We start from the raw sequence: 17649 nt of genomic DNA, 5'->3' as shown, positions 1-17649 counted from the left end.
CAAAATTATTATCAGCTCAGTTTTGACCAAAATTGAGTTACTGGGTTTTGCCTTTGGACGGGAGACCTGCTCCCAGTGCCCCCCACACTGGTTTAAATGTAAAAATTAGATTTTGGGTTTCACTTTGTAAAGTGCTTTGACTCACTAGATAAAAAGTGCTATATAAATATAATTCACTTCACTGCATATTCAAAAATACTTGAGGCTGTAGAAGCATTTAAGTCCCATCTTAAAACTATTTTTTATACTCTAGCCCTTGGTTCTTAAATGGGGGTACGTGTACCCCTGGGGGTACTTGAAGGTATGCCAAGGGGTATGTGTGATTTTTTTTTTTAATTCTAAAAAAAGAAACAATTCACAAATTATTTATAAATATGTTTATTGAATAATACTTCACCAAAATATGAATTTAAGTTCATAAACTAGAAAAAAATACAACAATGCAATATTCAGTGTATTTCTTGTGGACACGTTCCATAAATATTGATGTTAAAGATTTATTTTTTTGTGAAGAAATGTTTAGAATTAAGTTGATGAATCCAGATGGATCTCTATTACAATCCCCAAAGAGGGCACTTTAAGTTGATGATTACTTCTATGTGTAGAAATCTTTATTTATGATTGAATCACTTGTTTATTTTTCAACAGTTTTTTAGTTATTTTTATATCTTTTTTTCCAAATAGTTCAAGAAAGACCACTACAAATGAGCAATATTTTGCACTGTTATACAATTTAATAAATCAGAAACTGATGACATAGTGCTGTATTTTATTTCTTTATCTCTTTTTTTCAACCAAAAATGCTTTGCTCTGATTTGGGGGTACTTGAATTCGAAAAATGTTCACAGGGGGTACATCACAGAAAAAAGGTTGAGAACCACTGCTCTAGCCTTTAGACCAGTTGATCTGCCGTTTCCTTTCTACTCTACTCCCCTTTCCTTCGTGGAGGGGGTGGGGGGTATAGATTCGGTGGCCACTGATGAAGCAGTGGTCTTCCAAAGTCGGGACCAGGGGTGGACCGCTCGTCTGTGCAACGGTTGGGGACGTCTCTGCGCTGCTGACCTGGCTCCGCTCGGGATGGTCTCCTGCTGGCCCCACTATGGACTGGACTCTCACTATTATGTTCGATCCACTATGGACTGGACTCTCACTATATTATGCTAGATCCACTCGACGGTCATTGCACCATTCAAGGTTTCTCATTGTCCCATTGGGTTGAGTTTTTCCTTGCCCTGTTATGGGATCTGAGTAGAGGATGTTGTTGTGGCTTGTGCAGCCCTTTGAGACACTTGTGATTTAGGGCTATATAAGTAAACATTGATTGATTGATTGACTGTGATCTCTGCCAAAGGTTCGTATGTTTTTTTCAATGCTGATCACTGTCACACTCTATTGTGAGACTAATTTCCATTCACTTGTTTGTCACCTTTTGTTTGGGCGAAAAGACCATTTCCGTGTTCAGTTGTTGGAGCAGTTAATTGGTTTTTTCCTTTCGCATCTTGTGTTTCTCTGTGTTGCCGCCCCTTTGTTTTGTGTTACAGACCGAACCACTCCCTGAGCGTGATTGCTGCAGGTGTGCATAATTAACAGTTCTATTTCATCACACCTGTACGGGCAGGAAGACACTGGCTGATTACTCCCCATGGACATAATATTTCGGATTCATGCTTTGGAGTCTTCGCCTCGATTCCAGTTCTTGTAAGACATTTTGCCTTCCTCCCTTGTTCATACTCCTGCCTGTGTTTTCCTCTTGGGATCCGCTCGCCTCTTAGAGAGTATCACCAAGCGTGACAGATGACAAAGACAAATCCCCCCAGGCTGTCACTGTATTTACAAGCGGCTAGCGGCTAATTATCTTTCCCCATACACAGTGCAGAGCCGCTCTACTAAACTCATTACAGCAAATAAACTCTTTCTTAGTAACTTAAAGGCCTACTGAAACCCACTACTACCGACCACACAGTCCGATAGTTTATATATCAATGATGAAATATTAACATTGCAACACATGCCAATACAGCCTTTTTAGTTTACTTAATTACAATTTTAAATTTCCCGCGGAGTTTCTTGTTGAAAACGTCGCGGAATGTTTACGCGTGTTTGTGACGCTATTGGTTGAGCGGACATTTTTAGCCCCGCACCACTTACGGCTAAAAGTCGTCTCTTTTCATCGCATAATTACACAGTATTTTGGACATCTGTGTTGCTGAATCTTTTGCAATTTGTTCAATTAATAATAGAGACTATAAAGAAGAATGCTGTTGGTGGAAAGCGGTAGATTGCAGCTGCCTTTAGCAACCGAAACACAGCCGGTGTTTCTTTGTTTGTTGTGAAGCTTTAGCGAACATGTTTCTCTACCACATGTCAACCAGCAAGTTTTTGGATGATAAAATTGTGATATTAAGTCGGCTCTTACCGGAGACTTGTGCGGAGTTAGCGTCCTTCTGCAGCAGCTGACATCTTGGCTCCTCCATTGGCTTCTCTCAGAGACACTAGCGGTCACCGCAGCCCTCCGACTTTCAGGTATGACTTTATAATCATTGTCGATGTTCTCTACTAAATCCTTTCAGCAAAAATATGGCGATATCGCGAAATGATCAAGTATGACACATAGAATGGAACTGCTGTCCCCGTTTAAATAAGAAAATCTCATTTTAGTAGGCCTTTAAGTACATTATCACTGGATGACGATGCTAAACATGTTACACACCGAGAGCAAGCCAAGGACATGCATGCTCATAGCTAAGTTAACCACTAAGATAGCTTTAAACAATACCAATAATTAACTGCTTAGTAAAATAACAGCTTTTAACAGGAAATTAACGAGTACATTAATAAGAATCTATAAAGAGGAAAAAATAGCGTAAATGTTGGTGTGTCCCATTGTCCCACCCAGCACACAACACATAAGAGGGCCGATAGATCCATAATTTGATGATCGATACTTGAGTGATTAGGTCAACATTTTTCTTTTCTCAAAATAATTTTTGGGGTTAATTTTTAAAAGTTCAAGGAATAAATCCACAAGGAAAAAACCAAATGATCTAAATGAGTAGCAGATAGCCGTTGTTGCTCCTGTTTATTTAGTGTGTAGCGTATTTTTTGGACCAAAAGTCAAAGTTTTTTTCATTGTTTGGCCAGGAGTGTGACTTATACTCAGGAGCGACTTATGTGTGAAATTATTAACACATTACTGTAAAATATCCAAAAATATTATTTAGTTCATTGATGTAAGGGACTAGACGTATAAGATTTCATGGGATTTAGCAATTAGGAGTGACAGATTGTTTGGTGAACGTATAGCATGTTCTATATGTTATAGTTGAATGACTCTTACCATAATATGTTACGTTAACATACCAGGCACCTTCTCAGTTGGTTATTTATGCCTCATGTAATGTACACTTTGGGGCGGTATAGCTCAGTTGGTATAGTGACCGTACCAGCAACTTGAGGGTTGCAGGTTCGATCCCCGCTTCCGCCATCCTAGTCACTGCCGTTGTGTCTTTGGGCAGGACACTTTACCCACCTGCTCCCAGTGCCACCCACACTGGCTTAAATGTAATTTAGATATTGGGTTTCACTTTGTAAAGTGCTTTGAGTCACCAGAGAAAAAGCGCTATATAAATAATAATTCACTTCTTCACACTTCACTTATTCAGCCTGTTGTTCACTATTCTTTATTTATTTTAAATTGCCTTTCTAATGTCTATTCTTGGTGTTGGGTTTTATCAAATGTATTTCCCCCCAAAATGCGACTTATATATGTTTTTTTCCTTCTTTATTATGCATTTTCAGCAGGTGCGACTTATACTCCGAAAAATACGGTACTTTTGTTTTGCTCAAACAATACTATCAATAAAAAGAGAATAAGGAACTATGGTTTAAATATTGTGTTGATGTGTTGAAAAATGAATATGTGATAGATATTGGCTGATTCCACTCATGGATGATAGGGATCGGAACATCCCTTGTGAAAATCACAATGATTGGTCAAAATTTAGGGGCAGCACGGTGGATTAGGGGTTGGTACGTCTGCTTCACAATACGAAGGTCCTGGGTTCGATCCTGCACTCAGGATCTTTCTGTGTGGAGTTTGCATGTCTTGCATGGGTTCCCTCCGGGTACTCCGGCTTCCTCCCACCTCCAAAGACATGCACCTGGGGATAGATTGATTGGCAACACTAAATTGGCCCTAGTGTGTGAATTTGAGTGTGAATGTTGTCTGTCTATCTGTGTTGGCCCAGTGATGAAGTGGCAACATGTCCAGGGTGTACGCTGCCTTCCGCCCGATTGCAGCTGAGACCTCCAAAAGGGATAAGCGGCAGTGCATGAGTATGGACAAAGTTGCAAAGATGTGAATAATTCTTGGAGATTGTTTGAATTTTGCATGAATTGGTTACATGGGCAAAAGTAAAGAACCAGTTTTTCTATTTTCATAGCAATCTGTTCAAACTGAAACTGCCCAACAGTGAAAAGGATAAAGGTCAGAAAACTGAATTGTTGTGTCTGGTGTTAACAGAAATAGAAATCAGATTAAAGCTTGAATGTTGTTTGTAATGTGAAAAGACACCACTTTACCCCAAACATTAAAGACGAACACTTGGCCAAAGTCCATGTTTGTATGTTAAGTTGGGCTCAAGAAGAAGAAAACAATTCAGTCACATATACAATTTTCTTCCCCCCCAAAAAAGTTTCACTGCTGCCATTTCAGAAATAGAATTTAGGTGTTGTCGCCATACTTATGACCCAAAACAAGGCATGATGATTTCATTGTGATCACTCTAATGAAATGTTAGTTTTTGTCTTTTTACTGCCAGTTCTTGAAAGGTGGCAGCCTTGTGGTCCAACCATCCAGAATGAAGCCCATTCCCTCCTTCTGAGGTGAGGGCTATAGGGAGAAGGCACACTTCTTTCCTTCCTTCCTCTTCCTCAGCAAACCTGGAAATGTTTATAAATAGAGTTACAAACTTGAAATCAAGAACTACAGGCATGTACTGTACATACAGTCAAATGCATGCAAACTGCACATCCAAATGTAATAAGATTGTTTTGTTTGGGGTGCAGTCCCAAGTGTGTGTGTGTAAGTAAGTGTGTGTGCGCGTTGCGCCAATGAACACCGACACAAACATGTATTTTTATCGCTCTTCTACAATAACATCTGACAAGCTTTCTTAAAAGGAAGCAATAGACAGACTACAATATAATTCATACATCAACATAAAGAAATCTCATTTATTTAATTAATGTGATCGCTCCTCCAGAAATTAATCTTAGACTTAGACAAATGTTATTGAGCCACAAAGGGAAATTGTTCCACACAGAAACTCAGTTTCAAAGGATGGAAAGGGTAAGGATGGAAAGGATAATGCAGTTATTAGGTCGAATAGAATTTAATATTTAAATTTTATACATACAGTATATGATATATACTGATATATTATTATTGTGGTGGGCGTGGCCTGCTGACCTGCAGCGAAGCGGGGTGTGGCAGAACCGGCTTTGAGATTAGCGACAGGTGTGTAGATGACACAGCTGAGAGTGTTTGTCTAATCACCTGTCGCTCTGTTAAAGGCAGCAGTCGGGAAGTAGAGGAGGAGTTGTTGATGGCGGTTGGCGAAGCACGAAGGAAGCGAGAGCAAGACAGACGACTCTTTAGGAAACCATTCATGTGCTCGATCGAGGAAAGACAATTGCTGGAAAGCACATAAAGACTTTGCCCGATCTGGCGTTTATTGTAAAATAAGCATTATTGTTGACCCTGAAAAGGAGTGGTGATGTCGGTGACTGGTGGCCCAAAGAACCTGGAAGGAAGCGACTTTCACAATTATACTATACCGTATTTTTCGGACTATTAGTCACAGTTTTTTTCATAGTTTGGCCAGGGGTGCGACTTATACTCAGGAGCGACTTATGTGTGAAATTATTAACACATTACCGTAAAATATCAAATGATATTATTTATCTCATTCACGTAAGAGACTTGACGTATAAGATTTCATGGGATTTAGCGATTAGGAGTGACAGATTGTTTGGTATAGCATGTTCTACATGTTATAGTTATTTGAATGACTCTTACCAAAATATGTTACGTTATCATACCAGGCACCTTCTCAGTTGGTTATTTATGCGTCATATAACATACACTTATTCAGCCTGTTGTTCACTATTCTTTATTTATTTTAAATGGCCTTTCTACTGTCTATTCTTGGTGTTGGGTTTTATCAAATACATTTCCCCCCAAAAATGTGACTTATACTCCAGTGCGACTTATATATGTTTTTTTTCTTCTTTATTATGCATTTTCGCCAGGTGCGACTTATACTCCGGAGTGATTTATACTCCGAAAAATGCGGTATTTTTATATAATATATACAATATATAAGAAATCCCAATTACCATTGTAATGTAAATAATACATAATAATAAATGAGGTATCGTTTACAGGAGGAGGCATTATCAAAGTGCTGGAACTCGCAACTTTCTTTGGATCCAAGGTGGATTTTTTAGCAGTCGAACACGGAAAAAATAAATTAAGAAAAAGAGTACAAAGACTGAATCACCAATGCGTGGGATTCTATGTTTGGACACTGAATCCCGAAAAAATTATATGTGGGAAATTGGTTTACTTTGCTACATAGTATTTGGCCGAACGATAACAGAATGGGTATTGTTTCCATTTGAACCGATACTAATACCAAATCTGTAATTTGAAAAACTATGCCCATTGTCAAGCGGTGCCTAAACCAGTACCGTATTTTTCGGACTATAAGTCGCAGTTTATGTCATAGTTTGGCCGGGGGTGCGACATATACTCCGGAGCGACTTATGTGTGAAATGATTAACACATTACCATAAAATATCAAATTATATTATTTATCTTATTCGCGGAAGAGACGAAGAAAATGTCAGCAATCGTCAACCAATAAGAAGTCGGCGGGGGAGGGTCATGGCAGAAGTGCATTGTGGGTCATGGAATGCTAACTGCTATATGCCACTGCCGTAGCTATTAAAATGGATAATTTCATCGTTGGGGTTAACTTATAAAAATTGAGAAGGGTTGCACAAAAATTGGACCGAAAAGGAAATCATGTACTGCAGATTACAAGCTGGACGTAGTGAAATATGCAGCAGAAAACGACAAGAGGAAGCGGTGCATACCATTGGAGTTGGCAGAGTTGTTTAGAAGCAACAACGAGGAAGAAGTTTTCATGGGATTTATCGATTAGGAGTGACAGAGTGTTTGGTAAACGTATAGCATGTTCTATATGTTATAGTTATCTGAATGACTCTTACCATAATATGTTACGTTAACATACCAGACACCTTCTCAGTTGGTTATTTATGCGTCATATAACGTACACTTATTCAGCCTGTTGTTCACTATTCTTTATTTATTTTAAATTGCCTTTCAAATGTCTATCTTGGTGTTGGATTTTATCAAATTCATTTCCCCCCAAAATCAATCAATCAATCAATGTTTACTTATATAGCCCTAAATCACTAGTGTCTCAAAGGGCTGCACAAACCACTACGACATCCTCGGTAGGCCCACATAAGGGCAAGGAAAACTCACACCCAGTGGGACATCGGTGACAATAATGACCCAGTGGGACGTCGGTGACAATGCGACTTATACTCCAGTGCGACGTACATATGTTATTTTCCTTCTTTGTAATTCATTTTTGGCTGGTGCAACGTGTACTTCAGAGTGATTTATAATCCGAAAAATACGGTATTTAAAAAAACAAAAAACAATGCCCTTTTATATTTATAAAATTGTGTGACATTCAAGTGGAACACACTAGTAATTACAATACTTTACTGTTAATTTCAGAAGTAGGAAAATAAAATCCACAACAAATTGTCATAACTATTACAGCACTATAGAACGTGCAAAAAACAACTTGCTTGTCAGTGTTAACAATACCAGGGGGTTTGTGAACCTCGCTCATTGGTGCATATTGCATACTGGTGCTATGCTGGAACTGCAGTGTTATGACAGCTGTTGTTGTGTTAAGGTTGTCAGTAAAATTTCAAAATAGTGTCAGACTATGTGTGCTTCTGTCTCAATGCTATATTGCTTACTTCACTTGCACAATATCACCACCAAGCACTCACAGGTGGCTGAGTCAGAATTAATTTAGCAACAAAATAGGGTTCTGATAATACTGACTTTTTTTGAGTTTTGGATCCGGGTTCTGGTGCACCTCACTAAAGCTATCCGAGACTGCCAACTTGGGTCAAAATGTTTGCCCATAACTCTATCCATCCATCCATTTTCTACCGCTTGTCCCTTTCGGGGTCGCAGGGGGTGCTGGAGCCTATCTCAGCTGCTTTTGGGCGGAAGGCGGAGTACACCCTGGACAAGCCGCCACCTCATCGCAGGGCCAACACAGATAGACAAGACAACATTCACAATCACATTCACACACTAGGGCCAATTTAGTGTTGCCAATCAACCTATCCCCAGGTGCATGTCTTTGGAGGTGGGAGGAAGCCGGAATACCCGGAGGGAACCAACGCAGTCACGGGGAGAACATGCAAACTCCACACAGAAAGATCCCGAGCCCGGGATCGGACCCAGGACTACTCAGGCCATTCGTATTGTCAGGCACATGCACTAACCCCTTTTCCACCGTGCTGCCCATAACTGAAACACACAAAAAGTGTGCCGAACGAAAACAAAGGCACTACTGTCATTAAAGACCGCAGCCACCTTCCACAATAGAAATGAACAAAAATATTCTACAAAATCAGGGAAATACAACAAAATAATTGTCAAAGTTTGTTGTTGACGAACCCCAAGATGCAGAGAAGGAGGCAGGCATAGAGTGAAGAAACATAGTTTTAATATAAACAACTAGAACAAAACCAAACAAAGGGTTCGAACCAAAGGCGCGCACGTGGGCGGATAACAGTGAGGTGAGGTGATTTATATTTATATAGCGCTTTTGTCTAGTGACTCAAAGCTCTTTACATAGTGAAACCCAATATCTAAGTTACATTTAAACCAGTGTGGGTGGCACTGGGAGCAGGTGGGTAAAGTGTCTTGCCCAAGGACACAACGGCATTGACTAGGATGGGGGAAGTGGGATTCGAACCTGCAACCCTCAAGTTGCTGGCACGGCCGCTCTACCAACCGAGCTAAACCGCCCGCGAATAAGACAGACAGATACCAATAATCAAACAAACAAAAATCCTAGCGTGAAAAGTGTGGGCGGATAACAAACAAAAAGCCTAGCGTGAAAACTAACAGGTATCTAACAGGAAACAGAAAAACTGGAAACAGCTAATGGCTAACAAGAAATCACAAAACCAAAAAGCTAGGAGAAAACAAAGTACAAATAGCTAACAGGAACAGCTTACTGCTACGACGACAAGGACAAATAGTAGCACAACAGATAGTAGCTGTAATAATGACAGGTAGCAACGACACAAGAGCGACAATAATCCAGCCCTAACTGGACGAACAAAGGAGGTAAAATAGGAGCTGGCTGATTGACATCAGGTGTGGCCAGGTGCCAATCAGCCACAGCTGAGGGGAAGCAAAGCACTCAGGGAGACAAACAGGAAGCTGAACCAAAATAAGAGTGCTGACAGGAACTAAGGACAGGAAATACTAAACAAACAAAGGAGAAACTAAAACACAAACAAACTGTCAGGGGCAAGCCTGACAGTAATGGCACAAACTGGAACACAATATTGTCGCTATCAACAAGCATGTATCTGCAAATGCAACAGTAAAATTGTTTTCCTATTTTGCTTACGCGTCTGCCTAAAAGTGCAAACTTGCAATTTACCTTTTGGTCGGACATCAGACTGTTAGCTTGCAGTTGAGTGGCGTGTCCGTTAAGCAGTCCATCTCCTGGCCGATCGTGCTCACAAAAGATGGTTCCGTTGATGTAGTGAAAGCGATCCCCGGGGACCAGGCGGTTCCGACAAGTTGCACAAATAAAACACTGATACATAAAATAGTTTTTGTTTTTTTTAGTCGTTTTGTCTGCAGAGCATAACCATGAATAAATGTTATGCGTCAAGACTGAGAGGTACTCACCTTGAGGTGATAAACGTTTCCTTGTGCCCGCATCACCATTTCACTAGCGGGGATTGATTGTCCACATGCACTGCAAGCTCCGCTGTGTCCAAACAGCCTGCACAGACACATTTTGCAAACCACAACATAATTTATTCATCAGTTTCACCTGACGTTGTTATGAAAATTGAAGATAAAAAACAGACTTTTTTACAACGATCAGAGCCGCAGGAAATATTTATTATGACAATTGTCCAGTCTTTCCCTCAATTCAAGGCTTACACTTTATTTATTTGCTGCCAGAATGATAATAATAATAATAATAATAATAATAATAAATAGCTTTATTGTCTCCGAGGAGAAATTGTTCTTGGACATCAAGACGCAGCGTTTTACATACATACATACATACCATCCATCCATCCATCATCTTCCGCTTATCCGAGGTCGGGTTGCGGGGGCAGCAGCCTAAGCAGGGAAGCCCGGACTTCCCTCTCCCCAGCCACTTCGTCCAGCTCTTCCCGGGGGATCCTGAGACGTTCCCAGGCCAGCCGGGAGACATAGTCTTCCCAACGTGTCCTGGGTCTTCCCCGTGGCCTCCTACCGGTTGGACATGCCCTAAACACCTCCATAGGGAGGCGTTCGGGTGGCATCCTGACCATACATACCGTTCATCCGAAAATACAGTGACGAAAGTGCGCAGGTATATCAGTTAGTTATGAGATCACACATTACACTCCCCCCGTATTGCACTCCTGCCGTATTGCCATTCTTGCCAACCATGAAACCTCTGATTTCGGAAGATGGTCAAGAGTCCATGGTTCTCATCCGGAAAAGGGTGGCGTGCCATCTCCGGGTTGGGGAGGAGATCTTGCCCCAAGTGGAGGAGTTCAAGTACCTCAGAGTCTTGTTCACGAGTGAGGGAAGAGTGGATCGTGAGATCGACAGGCGGATCGTTGCGGCGTCTTCAGTAATGCGGACGCTGTATCGATCCGTTGTGGTGAAGAAGGAGCTGAGCCGGAAGGCAATGCTCTCAATTTACCAGTGTCGATCTACGTTCCCATCCTCACTTATGGTCATGAGCTTTGGGTTATGACCGAAAGGACAAGATCACGGGTACAGCCGCTGCTCCTCCACATCAAGAGGAGCCAGATGAGGTGGTTTGGGTATCTGGTCAGGATGCCACCTGAACGCCTCCCTAGGGAGGTGTTCGGGGCACGTCCGACTCGACCTCGGATAAGCGGAAGAAGATGGATGGATGGATAATGGATTAGAACCAGATAAAAGACCCACTGAGATCAAGACCTCTTTTACAAGGGTGACCTGGCTAGGAGAAGCAGCATCACACGTCGGAGCAAATAAGACACACAGATACCAATAACTAAACAAACCTGAAAAAATTAGGCGGGAGTATATTTGATAAATTAAATGGAGGAGTTATTTTCCAGAAACAATTTAAGAACACAGATGCTGTTCGAAGAATTTACATTATCTGTTTCTTTAGTTAGAGCCCAGGGTGGGCCAGGGTTGAGGTTGAAGGGGGTGGGGGGTAGCGTCGATTGGGGATAGGGGGATGTATATTGTAGTGTCTCGGAAGAGTTAGTGCTGCAAGGCGTTCTGGGTATTTGTTCTGTCGTGTTACGGCGCGGCTGTTCTACCGAAATGTGTTTGTCATTCTTGTTTGGTGTGGGTTCACAGTTTGGCGCATATTTGTAACTGTTAAAGTTGTTTATACGGCCACCCTCAGTGTATCCTGTATGGCTGTTGACCAAGTATGCGTTACATACACTTGTGTGTGTGTGTGTGTGTGTGTGTGTAAAACCGTAGATGTTATGTGACTGCGCCGGCACGCTGTTTGTATGGAGGAAAAGCGGACGTGACGGCAGGCTGTCCTCACTCAGGTCCACATGTTAAGGGGTGAAGGTTTCAGGTGAGAGAGAGGACTTTTAATGCACGCCCCCTAAATATTGTTGTTTGGGTGGAAATCGAGAGAAATTCGGGAGAATGGTTGCCCCGGGAGATTTTCAGGAGGGTCACTGAAATTCGGAAGTCACCCGGGAAAATGGGGAGGGTTGGCAAGGATGCGTATTGCCCTGTCCCAATACTGCACTCTTTATTATTGGATGGCTGACTCAGTGAGTGAATTGTAATAAAGGAATTTGCTGTTGGTTAATGAGCAGAGGTAACCAAAAGTTGTACTCAAGAGTACCGTTATAACTCAAGTAAAAGTAAAAAGTAGTCATTAAAATAATTGAGTAAGAGTACGTACTCTGTGAAAAAAACTCCTCAAGCGTCGATTGATTTGTGAATAACTTTTGATTTATTTAGTTGCTATTTTTGAATGGTTCTTAAACTACAATTACAGTCTATGTGAGCGTACGTGAGTCAAATATAAAACTCATATGCGATACACTGAAGCATGTTTTCCCTAGTAGGAAGTGGAATTCTTGTAGGGTGAAACGTGGACATTTTTACTGACACAGATGACCGCACATGATATAAATGTTGTTACATGTTGTGTTTTGCCACACTGCCTGGTTGCCCCTCTCTCTCTCCAGACATTCTCAGGCTGGCTGGAGGCGTGGCTTCGAGACGCACCTGAGGCAGATTGCCTCATCAGCCTCTTACATTGAGCAGTTTGCAACTGGGAGTCAGTCTTTTCTCTAGTGCCGTCCACCCTTGCACGTAGACAACACTACCTTCCTGTTGCTGTTTCCCACATCAGCTGCACTGGCTCCTTTATAACCTTAGTTGTTTCTCTTCGATTTAATTTCGTTCTTTCAGTAGGTACTGAGGCGTTATCTTTCCAATGTGTTGTAAGTGAGAGGACTGGTGGGCATGGTAATGCCGGGTTTGTCCCTCCGTGGATGCGATGACGTGAACACAACAAAAGGTAGGATCTTAAAATATTTATTTAACAAAAAGAGAGCTCTGAACAGAAATGCTGGAGCTAATAAAAAGGCAAACCAAAAACGCTAGTATGAAAACTAGGAAATACAAACAGAAAACTAAACTTGGCATGAAAGCACAAACGAGAAAACAAATCATCAGTATGAAAACTGGAATAATCAAGTGGCATAGCGTGAGAGCTAGCGAGAATAAAAGTAGAAAAAGTAGCAGTCGTCACTAGTTGCATGAGAGCAATTTATGAACCCAGGAAGAAAAGAACAAAGAGGCTGTCTTAAATAGGAGGGTGATTAGACATAACAGGTGTGTGTGGACCGGGATTGGCAGGTGGACTGATGAGTTACCATGGTGACAGGCTAAACAGGAAATAAACAGTCACTTGACGGAGAGTGATACCAGAAAGGAAAAATAACTAATATGTCTAGATACGAGCAGCGGATCGCAACAGTAAGCATTATATTCCACCCTCTTAAAACTTTCAACACTCAAAGATGTAACTACGCCCGCACAAAACACAATGGCATTAGCTTTGTGTGATAGTGATCTGAATAGCTAATATTAGCTTTGATTGATTGATTGAAACTTTTATTAATAGATTGTCAAAACGGGAGGGTCGCAGCTTGTTGCGGGGTCTGTTCTCCCGGGATGCAAATGGACTATTCCGGACCAGTCGTGAAATTAGGAACATATTTAATTATTCTAGACTCAAGGCAAACTCCTTCTTTTTAGCGTTTTGTAAACACATCACAGGGGCCATTTTGCCAATGACTTAGTAAAAATGTACGATAATATTGTCCTCAGTTAATGTCCATGTTGTGCTGGTCAAGTGGTGACTGCGTAAGACTGTTACTTTTAAAGTTAAAGTACGAATGATTGTCACACACACACTAGGTGTGGTGAAATTTGTCTTCTGCGTTTGACCCATCCCTTTTTCACCCCCTGGGAGGTGAGGGGGGCAGTGGGCAGCAGTGGTGCCACGCCCGGGAATAATTTTTGGGGATTTAACCCACAATTCAAACTCTTGATGCTGAGTGCCAAGCAGGGAGGTAATAAGTCCCATTTTTATAGTTTTTGGTGTAACTCGTCCGGAATTGGAACTCACGACCTACCGATCAGGTCGATTGTTTGCGCCACGGATTGATCTGGAGGGGTTTCCCACATATGCGGTCCTCTCCAAGGTTTCTCATAGTCATCATAGTCACTGTGACCGACGTCCCACTGGGGTGAGTTTTCCCTTGCCCTTATGTGGGCTTTGTACCGAGGATGTTGTTGTGGTTTGTGCACCCCTTTGAGACACTTGTGCTTTAGGGCTATATAAACATTGATTGATTGATTGATTGATTTTTTTTTTCCAATACTATTTAATTAGGTATAACATGTTTTACATTTTGCGATGAGGTGGCGACTTGTCCAGGGTGTACACCGCCTTTCGCCTGATTGTAGCTGAGATAGGCACCAGCGCCCCCTGCTACCCCAAAGGGAATACGCGGTAAAAAATGGATGGATGGATAAATAAACATTCATTGATTTTTAATGATTTTTTTCAAAACTATTTAATTAGGTATAACGTGTTTTACGCCCGATTGTAGCTGAGATAGGCGCCAGCGCCCCCCGCGACCCCGAAAGGGAATAAGCGGTAGAAAATGGATGGATGGATGGTGTTTTACAGTCTGTGATGAGGTGGCAACTTGTACAGGGTGTCCCCCGCCTTCCGCCCAAATGCAGTTGAGATAGGCTCCAGCGACCCCCCGCGACTCCGAAAGGGACAGGCGGTAGAAAATGGATGGATGGATAGATTTAAGTATACAAACAAAAGGGCGCACAAGGCGAAGGCACAACTTAATGCATGATACAAAAACTAATACTTAGACAGAACTATGGACAAGAAACAAAACTCGCTACTCTGTGGCATGAATAAACAAAACTTACTTGGCAGAGCATGAGTCTATAGCAATAACAGAGCAAATACAGAGTAAATTCGCCAGGATGACTAACTGGCAAAACGGGCTTAAATAGTAGTCTCTGATTAAAGCAGGTGCGTGAACCGAACACATGAGGCAGGTGAAACTAATGAGTCGTCATGGAAACTAAAACAAACAAGGGTGCACAAAAACAGGAACTAATGGAGTCCAAAACTAACAGAAGATAACTAAACAAAACATGATCTAGACCACAGATCATGACATATATTGCAAAGCAGAGTACATATTCCGTACAATTGACCACTAAATGGTAACACCCGAATACGTTTTTCAACTTGTTTAAGTAGGGGTCCACGTTAATCAATTCACGCTATCATTGAATATATACTCTATTACAACAACAACAAGGCTGCAAAATCTCAGTTGCTGCTTTTGTGTATGTGCGCACGCTCTCTGGGTATCCCCCAATATTGGCCAATACTCAAGGCTCTCACATCGGTATCGTATCAGAAGTGAAACAATTTTGTGTTGTTGTCTGTTATAGTGTTACACTAGCAAATGACGTCACTGTCATTACGGTTAATACAGTGGTTCTTAAAACTGGGTTCGATCGAACCCTAGGGGTTCGGTGAGTCGGCCTCAGGGGTTCGGCAGAGCCACATTAATCATGAATTGATTAATATGGACCCCGACTTAATTAAACAAGTTGAAAAACTTATTCGAGTGTTACCATTTAGTGGTCAGTTGTACGGAATGTGTACTGTGCAATCTACTAATAAAAGTCTCAGTCAATCAATCAATCAATCGTGTAAATAAAAACTTCTCCCTATTGGCGTATCTGTACTGTAAAGTTGAAACTTGAATGACAATAAAAAGGAAGTCTAAGTATAATTGATACCACCAAACAATGTTACCTCTAATTTTCCATCTGATTTGCAAGTGTGTAATGTGTTGTGAGTTCATGCACTGTGTTGGATTTTTTCTTTGAACAAGGTGACGTTCATACACGGTTCATGTTGTGCACTTGTAAAAACAACAACATAATACTTTGTCTTAAATTTGAAAAAAAAAATAAAATATATATATATATATATATATTTTTTTTTTCACTAAAGAAGGATTTGGTGAATGTGCATATGAAACTGGTGGGGTTCGGTACCTCCAACAAAGTTAAGAACCACTGGGTTAATACTATAAATGTTTCTTGTGTTCCACAGAGTGGGAGCTATGCTGACCTGATGTAATCGTTTCTGCAGAGGATCATGCCACCTTTGCTGAAACAGGTGCTGCTGTATTCGCCCAGCTGAGCGTGACAGCAGGAGCACTTGAGGCAGCGCGTGTGCCAGTACTGCTCCATGGTGAAGAGGAGGAAGCGCTCCACGATTCGACCTCCGCATCCTGCGCACGACCTGCCTGCTGTCGCCCCGCCGCTGCCCATCACTGCCACTGAGGGCGCCTCCACCCTGCTGTTCACCATAACAACTAAAACCAGGACAGGACAAGAGAAGAAAAAGTAAAGGTAGTCGTGTTAGTTTTATGTTTTTCATATTTGCATATGTTTTTTGCGTGGCTTTTTTAAATAAATATAGTCACTTAGAGTTCAGAGGTGCGGAGCCCCTAAAGCAGGGTTCTCAGACACGCGGCCCGCTAGACGTTATTTTGCGGCCCCCACCTTAACATGAATGTTTAATGTTAGTGCGGCCCGCGAGTTTTATATGAATGGCGCTTGACAGTGTTGTGTTATTTGGGTCCAAAATGGGGGCTTCACGGTGGAAGAGGGGTTAGTGCGTCTGCCTCACAATACGAAGGTCCTGCAGTCGTGGGTTCAAATCCAGGCTCGGGATCTTTCTGTGTGGAGTTTGCATGTCCTCCCCGTGAATGCGTGGGTTCCCTCCGGGTACTCCGGCTTCCTCCCACTTCCAAAGACATGCACCTGGGGATAGGTTCATTGGCAACACTAAAATTGGCCCTAGTGTGTGAATGTGAGTGTGAATGTTGTCTGTCTATCTGTGTTGGCCCTGCGATGAGGTGGCGACTTGTCCAGGGTGTACCCCGCCTTCCGCCCGATTATAGCTGAGATATGCGCCAACGCCCCCCGCGACCCCGAAAGGGAATAAGCGGTAGAAAATGGATGGATGGGTCCAAAATGGCTCTTTCAACATTCTGGGTTGCCTACCCCTGCGTCAGTGGAAAAGCGGCAAATGAAAGAAAGTGACAGAGACGTTGCCATGGAGACCAGGTTTTTCTTAGGTGCCTGGCTGCAGTCACACCGCGACAACTGTCCGTCAGTAATAATAGTCCCCGATAACCTTGACCAATTCAAACCGTTATTTGTGTTTTTTATTGTTTAATTTGCATTGCCTCACACGATCAACACTACATATATTTCTATATGACGCCGGATAACACTCCGGGAGCCGTCACTTTTTTGCGCTCGATATCCAGGTACTATTATTCGCCGACCGACGTGTTGCTGTAGGGAGGAAAAGCGGAACGACACACATTGCGGAAATAACATTATTCTCCGTGTGTCGGCTAAATACAAATATATTCCACAACCCCAAACATGTATTTTTCAAAGCCTGCATTGAAGGGCAAGGTTAGTGATGAGCAAAGAAAATTCCACGAAAAGTGGCAGATGCAATATTTCTTTGTTGAGCACAGGGGCAACCCGACGTGTCTTATTTTGCACAGAGAAAGTTGCGGTGCACGAGGGATACAATTTGAAACGTCATTATACAACTACACATGCTGAGGAGTATGCAAAAAAAATTTTAAGAAATC

General features: G+C 41.9%; 1 protein-coding gene across 2 annotated transcripts in view; it reads right to left on the bottom strand.

Moving 5' to 3' along the window:
• Window positions 1-4362: 4362 nt before the first annotated feature.
• lmo4a (LIM domain only 4a) overlaps window positions 4363-17649 on the bottom strand; it is a 30191-nt gene continuing 16904 nt past the window's right edge. For both annotated transcript variants that reach the window (XM_061876785.1, XM_061876784.1), the window contains 4 exons: window positions 16101-16347; window positions 10058-10154; window positions 9804-9962; window positions 4363-4941 (listed from right to left, as the gene is read on the bottom strand). In XM_061876785.1, coding sequence (XP_061732769.1) covers window positions 4933-4941; window positions 9804-9962; window positions 10058-10154; window positions 16101-16342 — 507 coding nt within the window. In that variant the 5' untranslated portion in view covers window positions 16343-16347 and the 3' untranslated portion in view covers window positions 4363-4932. The remainder of the gene's footprint in view (window positions 4942-9803; window positions 9963-10057; window positions 10155-16100; window positions 16348-17649) is intronic.

This window comes from Nerophis ophidion, linkage group LG17 (assembly GCF_033978795.1).
Source record: "Nerophis ophidion isolate RoL-2023_Sa linkage group LG17, RoL_Noph_v1.0, whole genome shotgun sequence".
Lineage (NCBI taxonomy): Eukaryota > Metazoa > Chordata > Actinopteri > Syngnathiformes > Syngnathidae > Nerophis > Nerophis ophidion.
The sequence above is the reverse complement of the archived record's forward strand: the minus strand, read 5'-3'. Positions and strand labels throughout refer to the sequence as shown.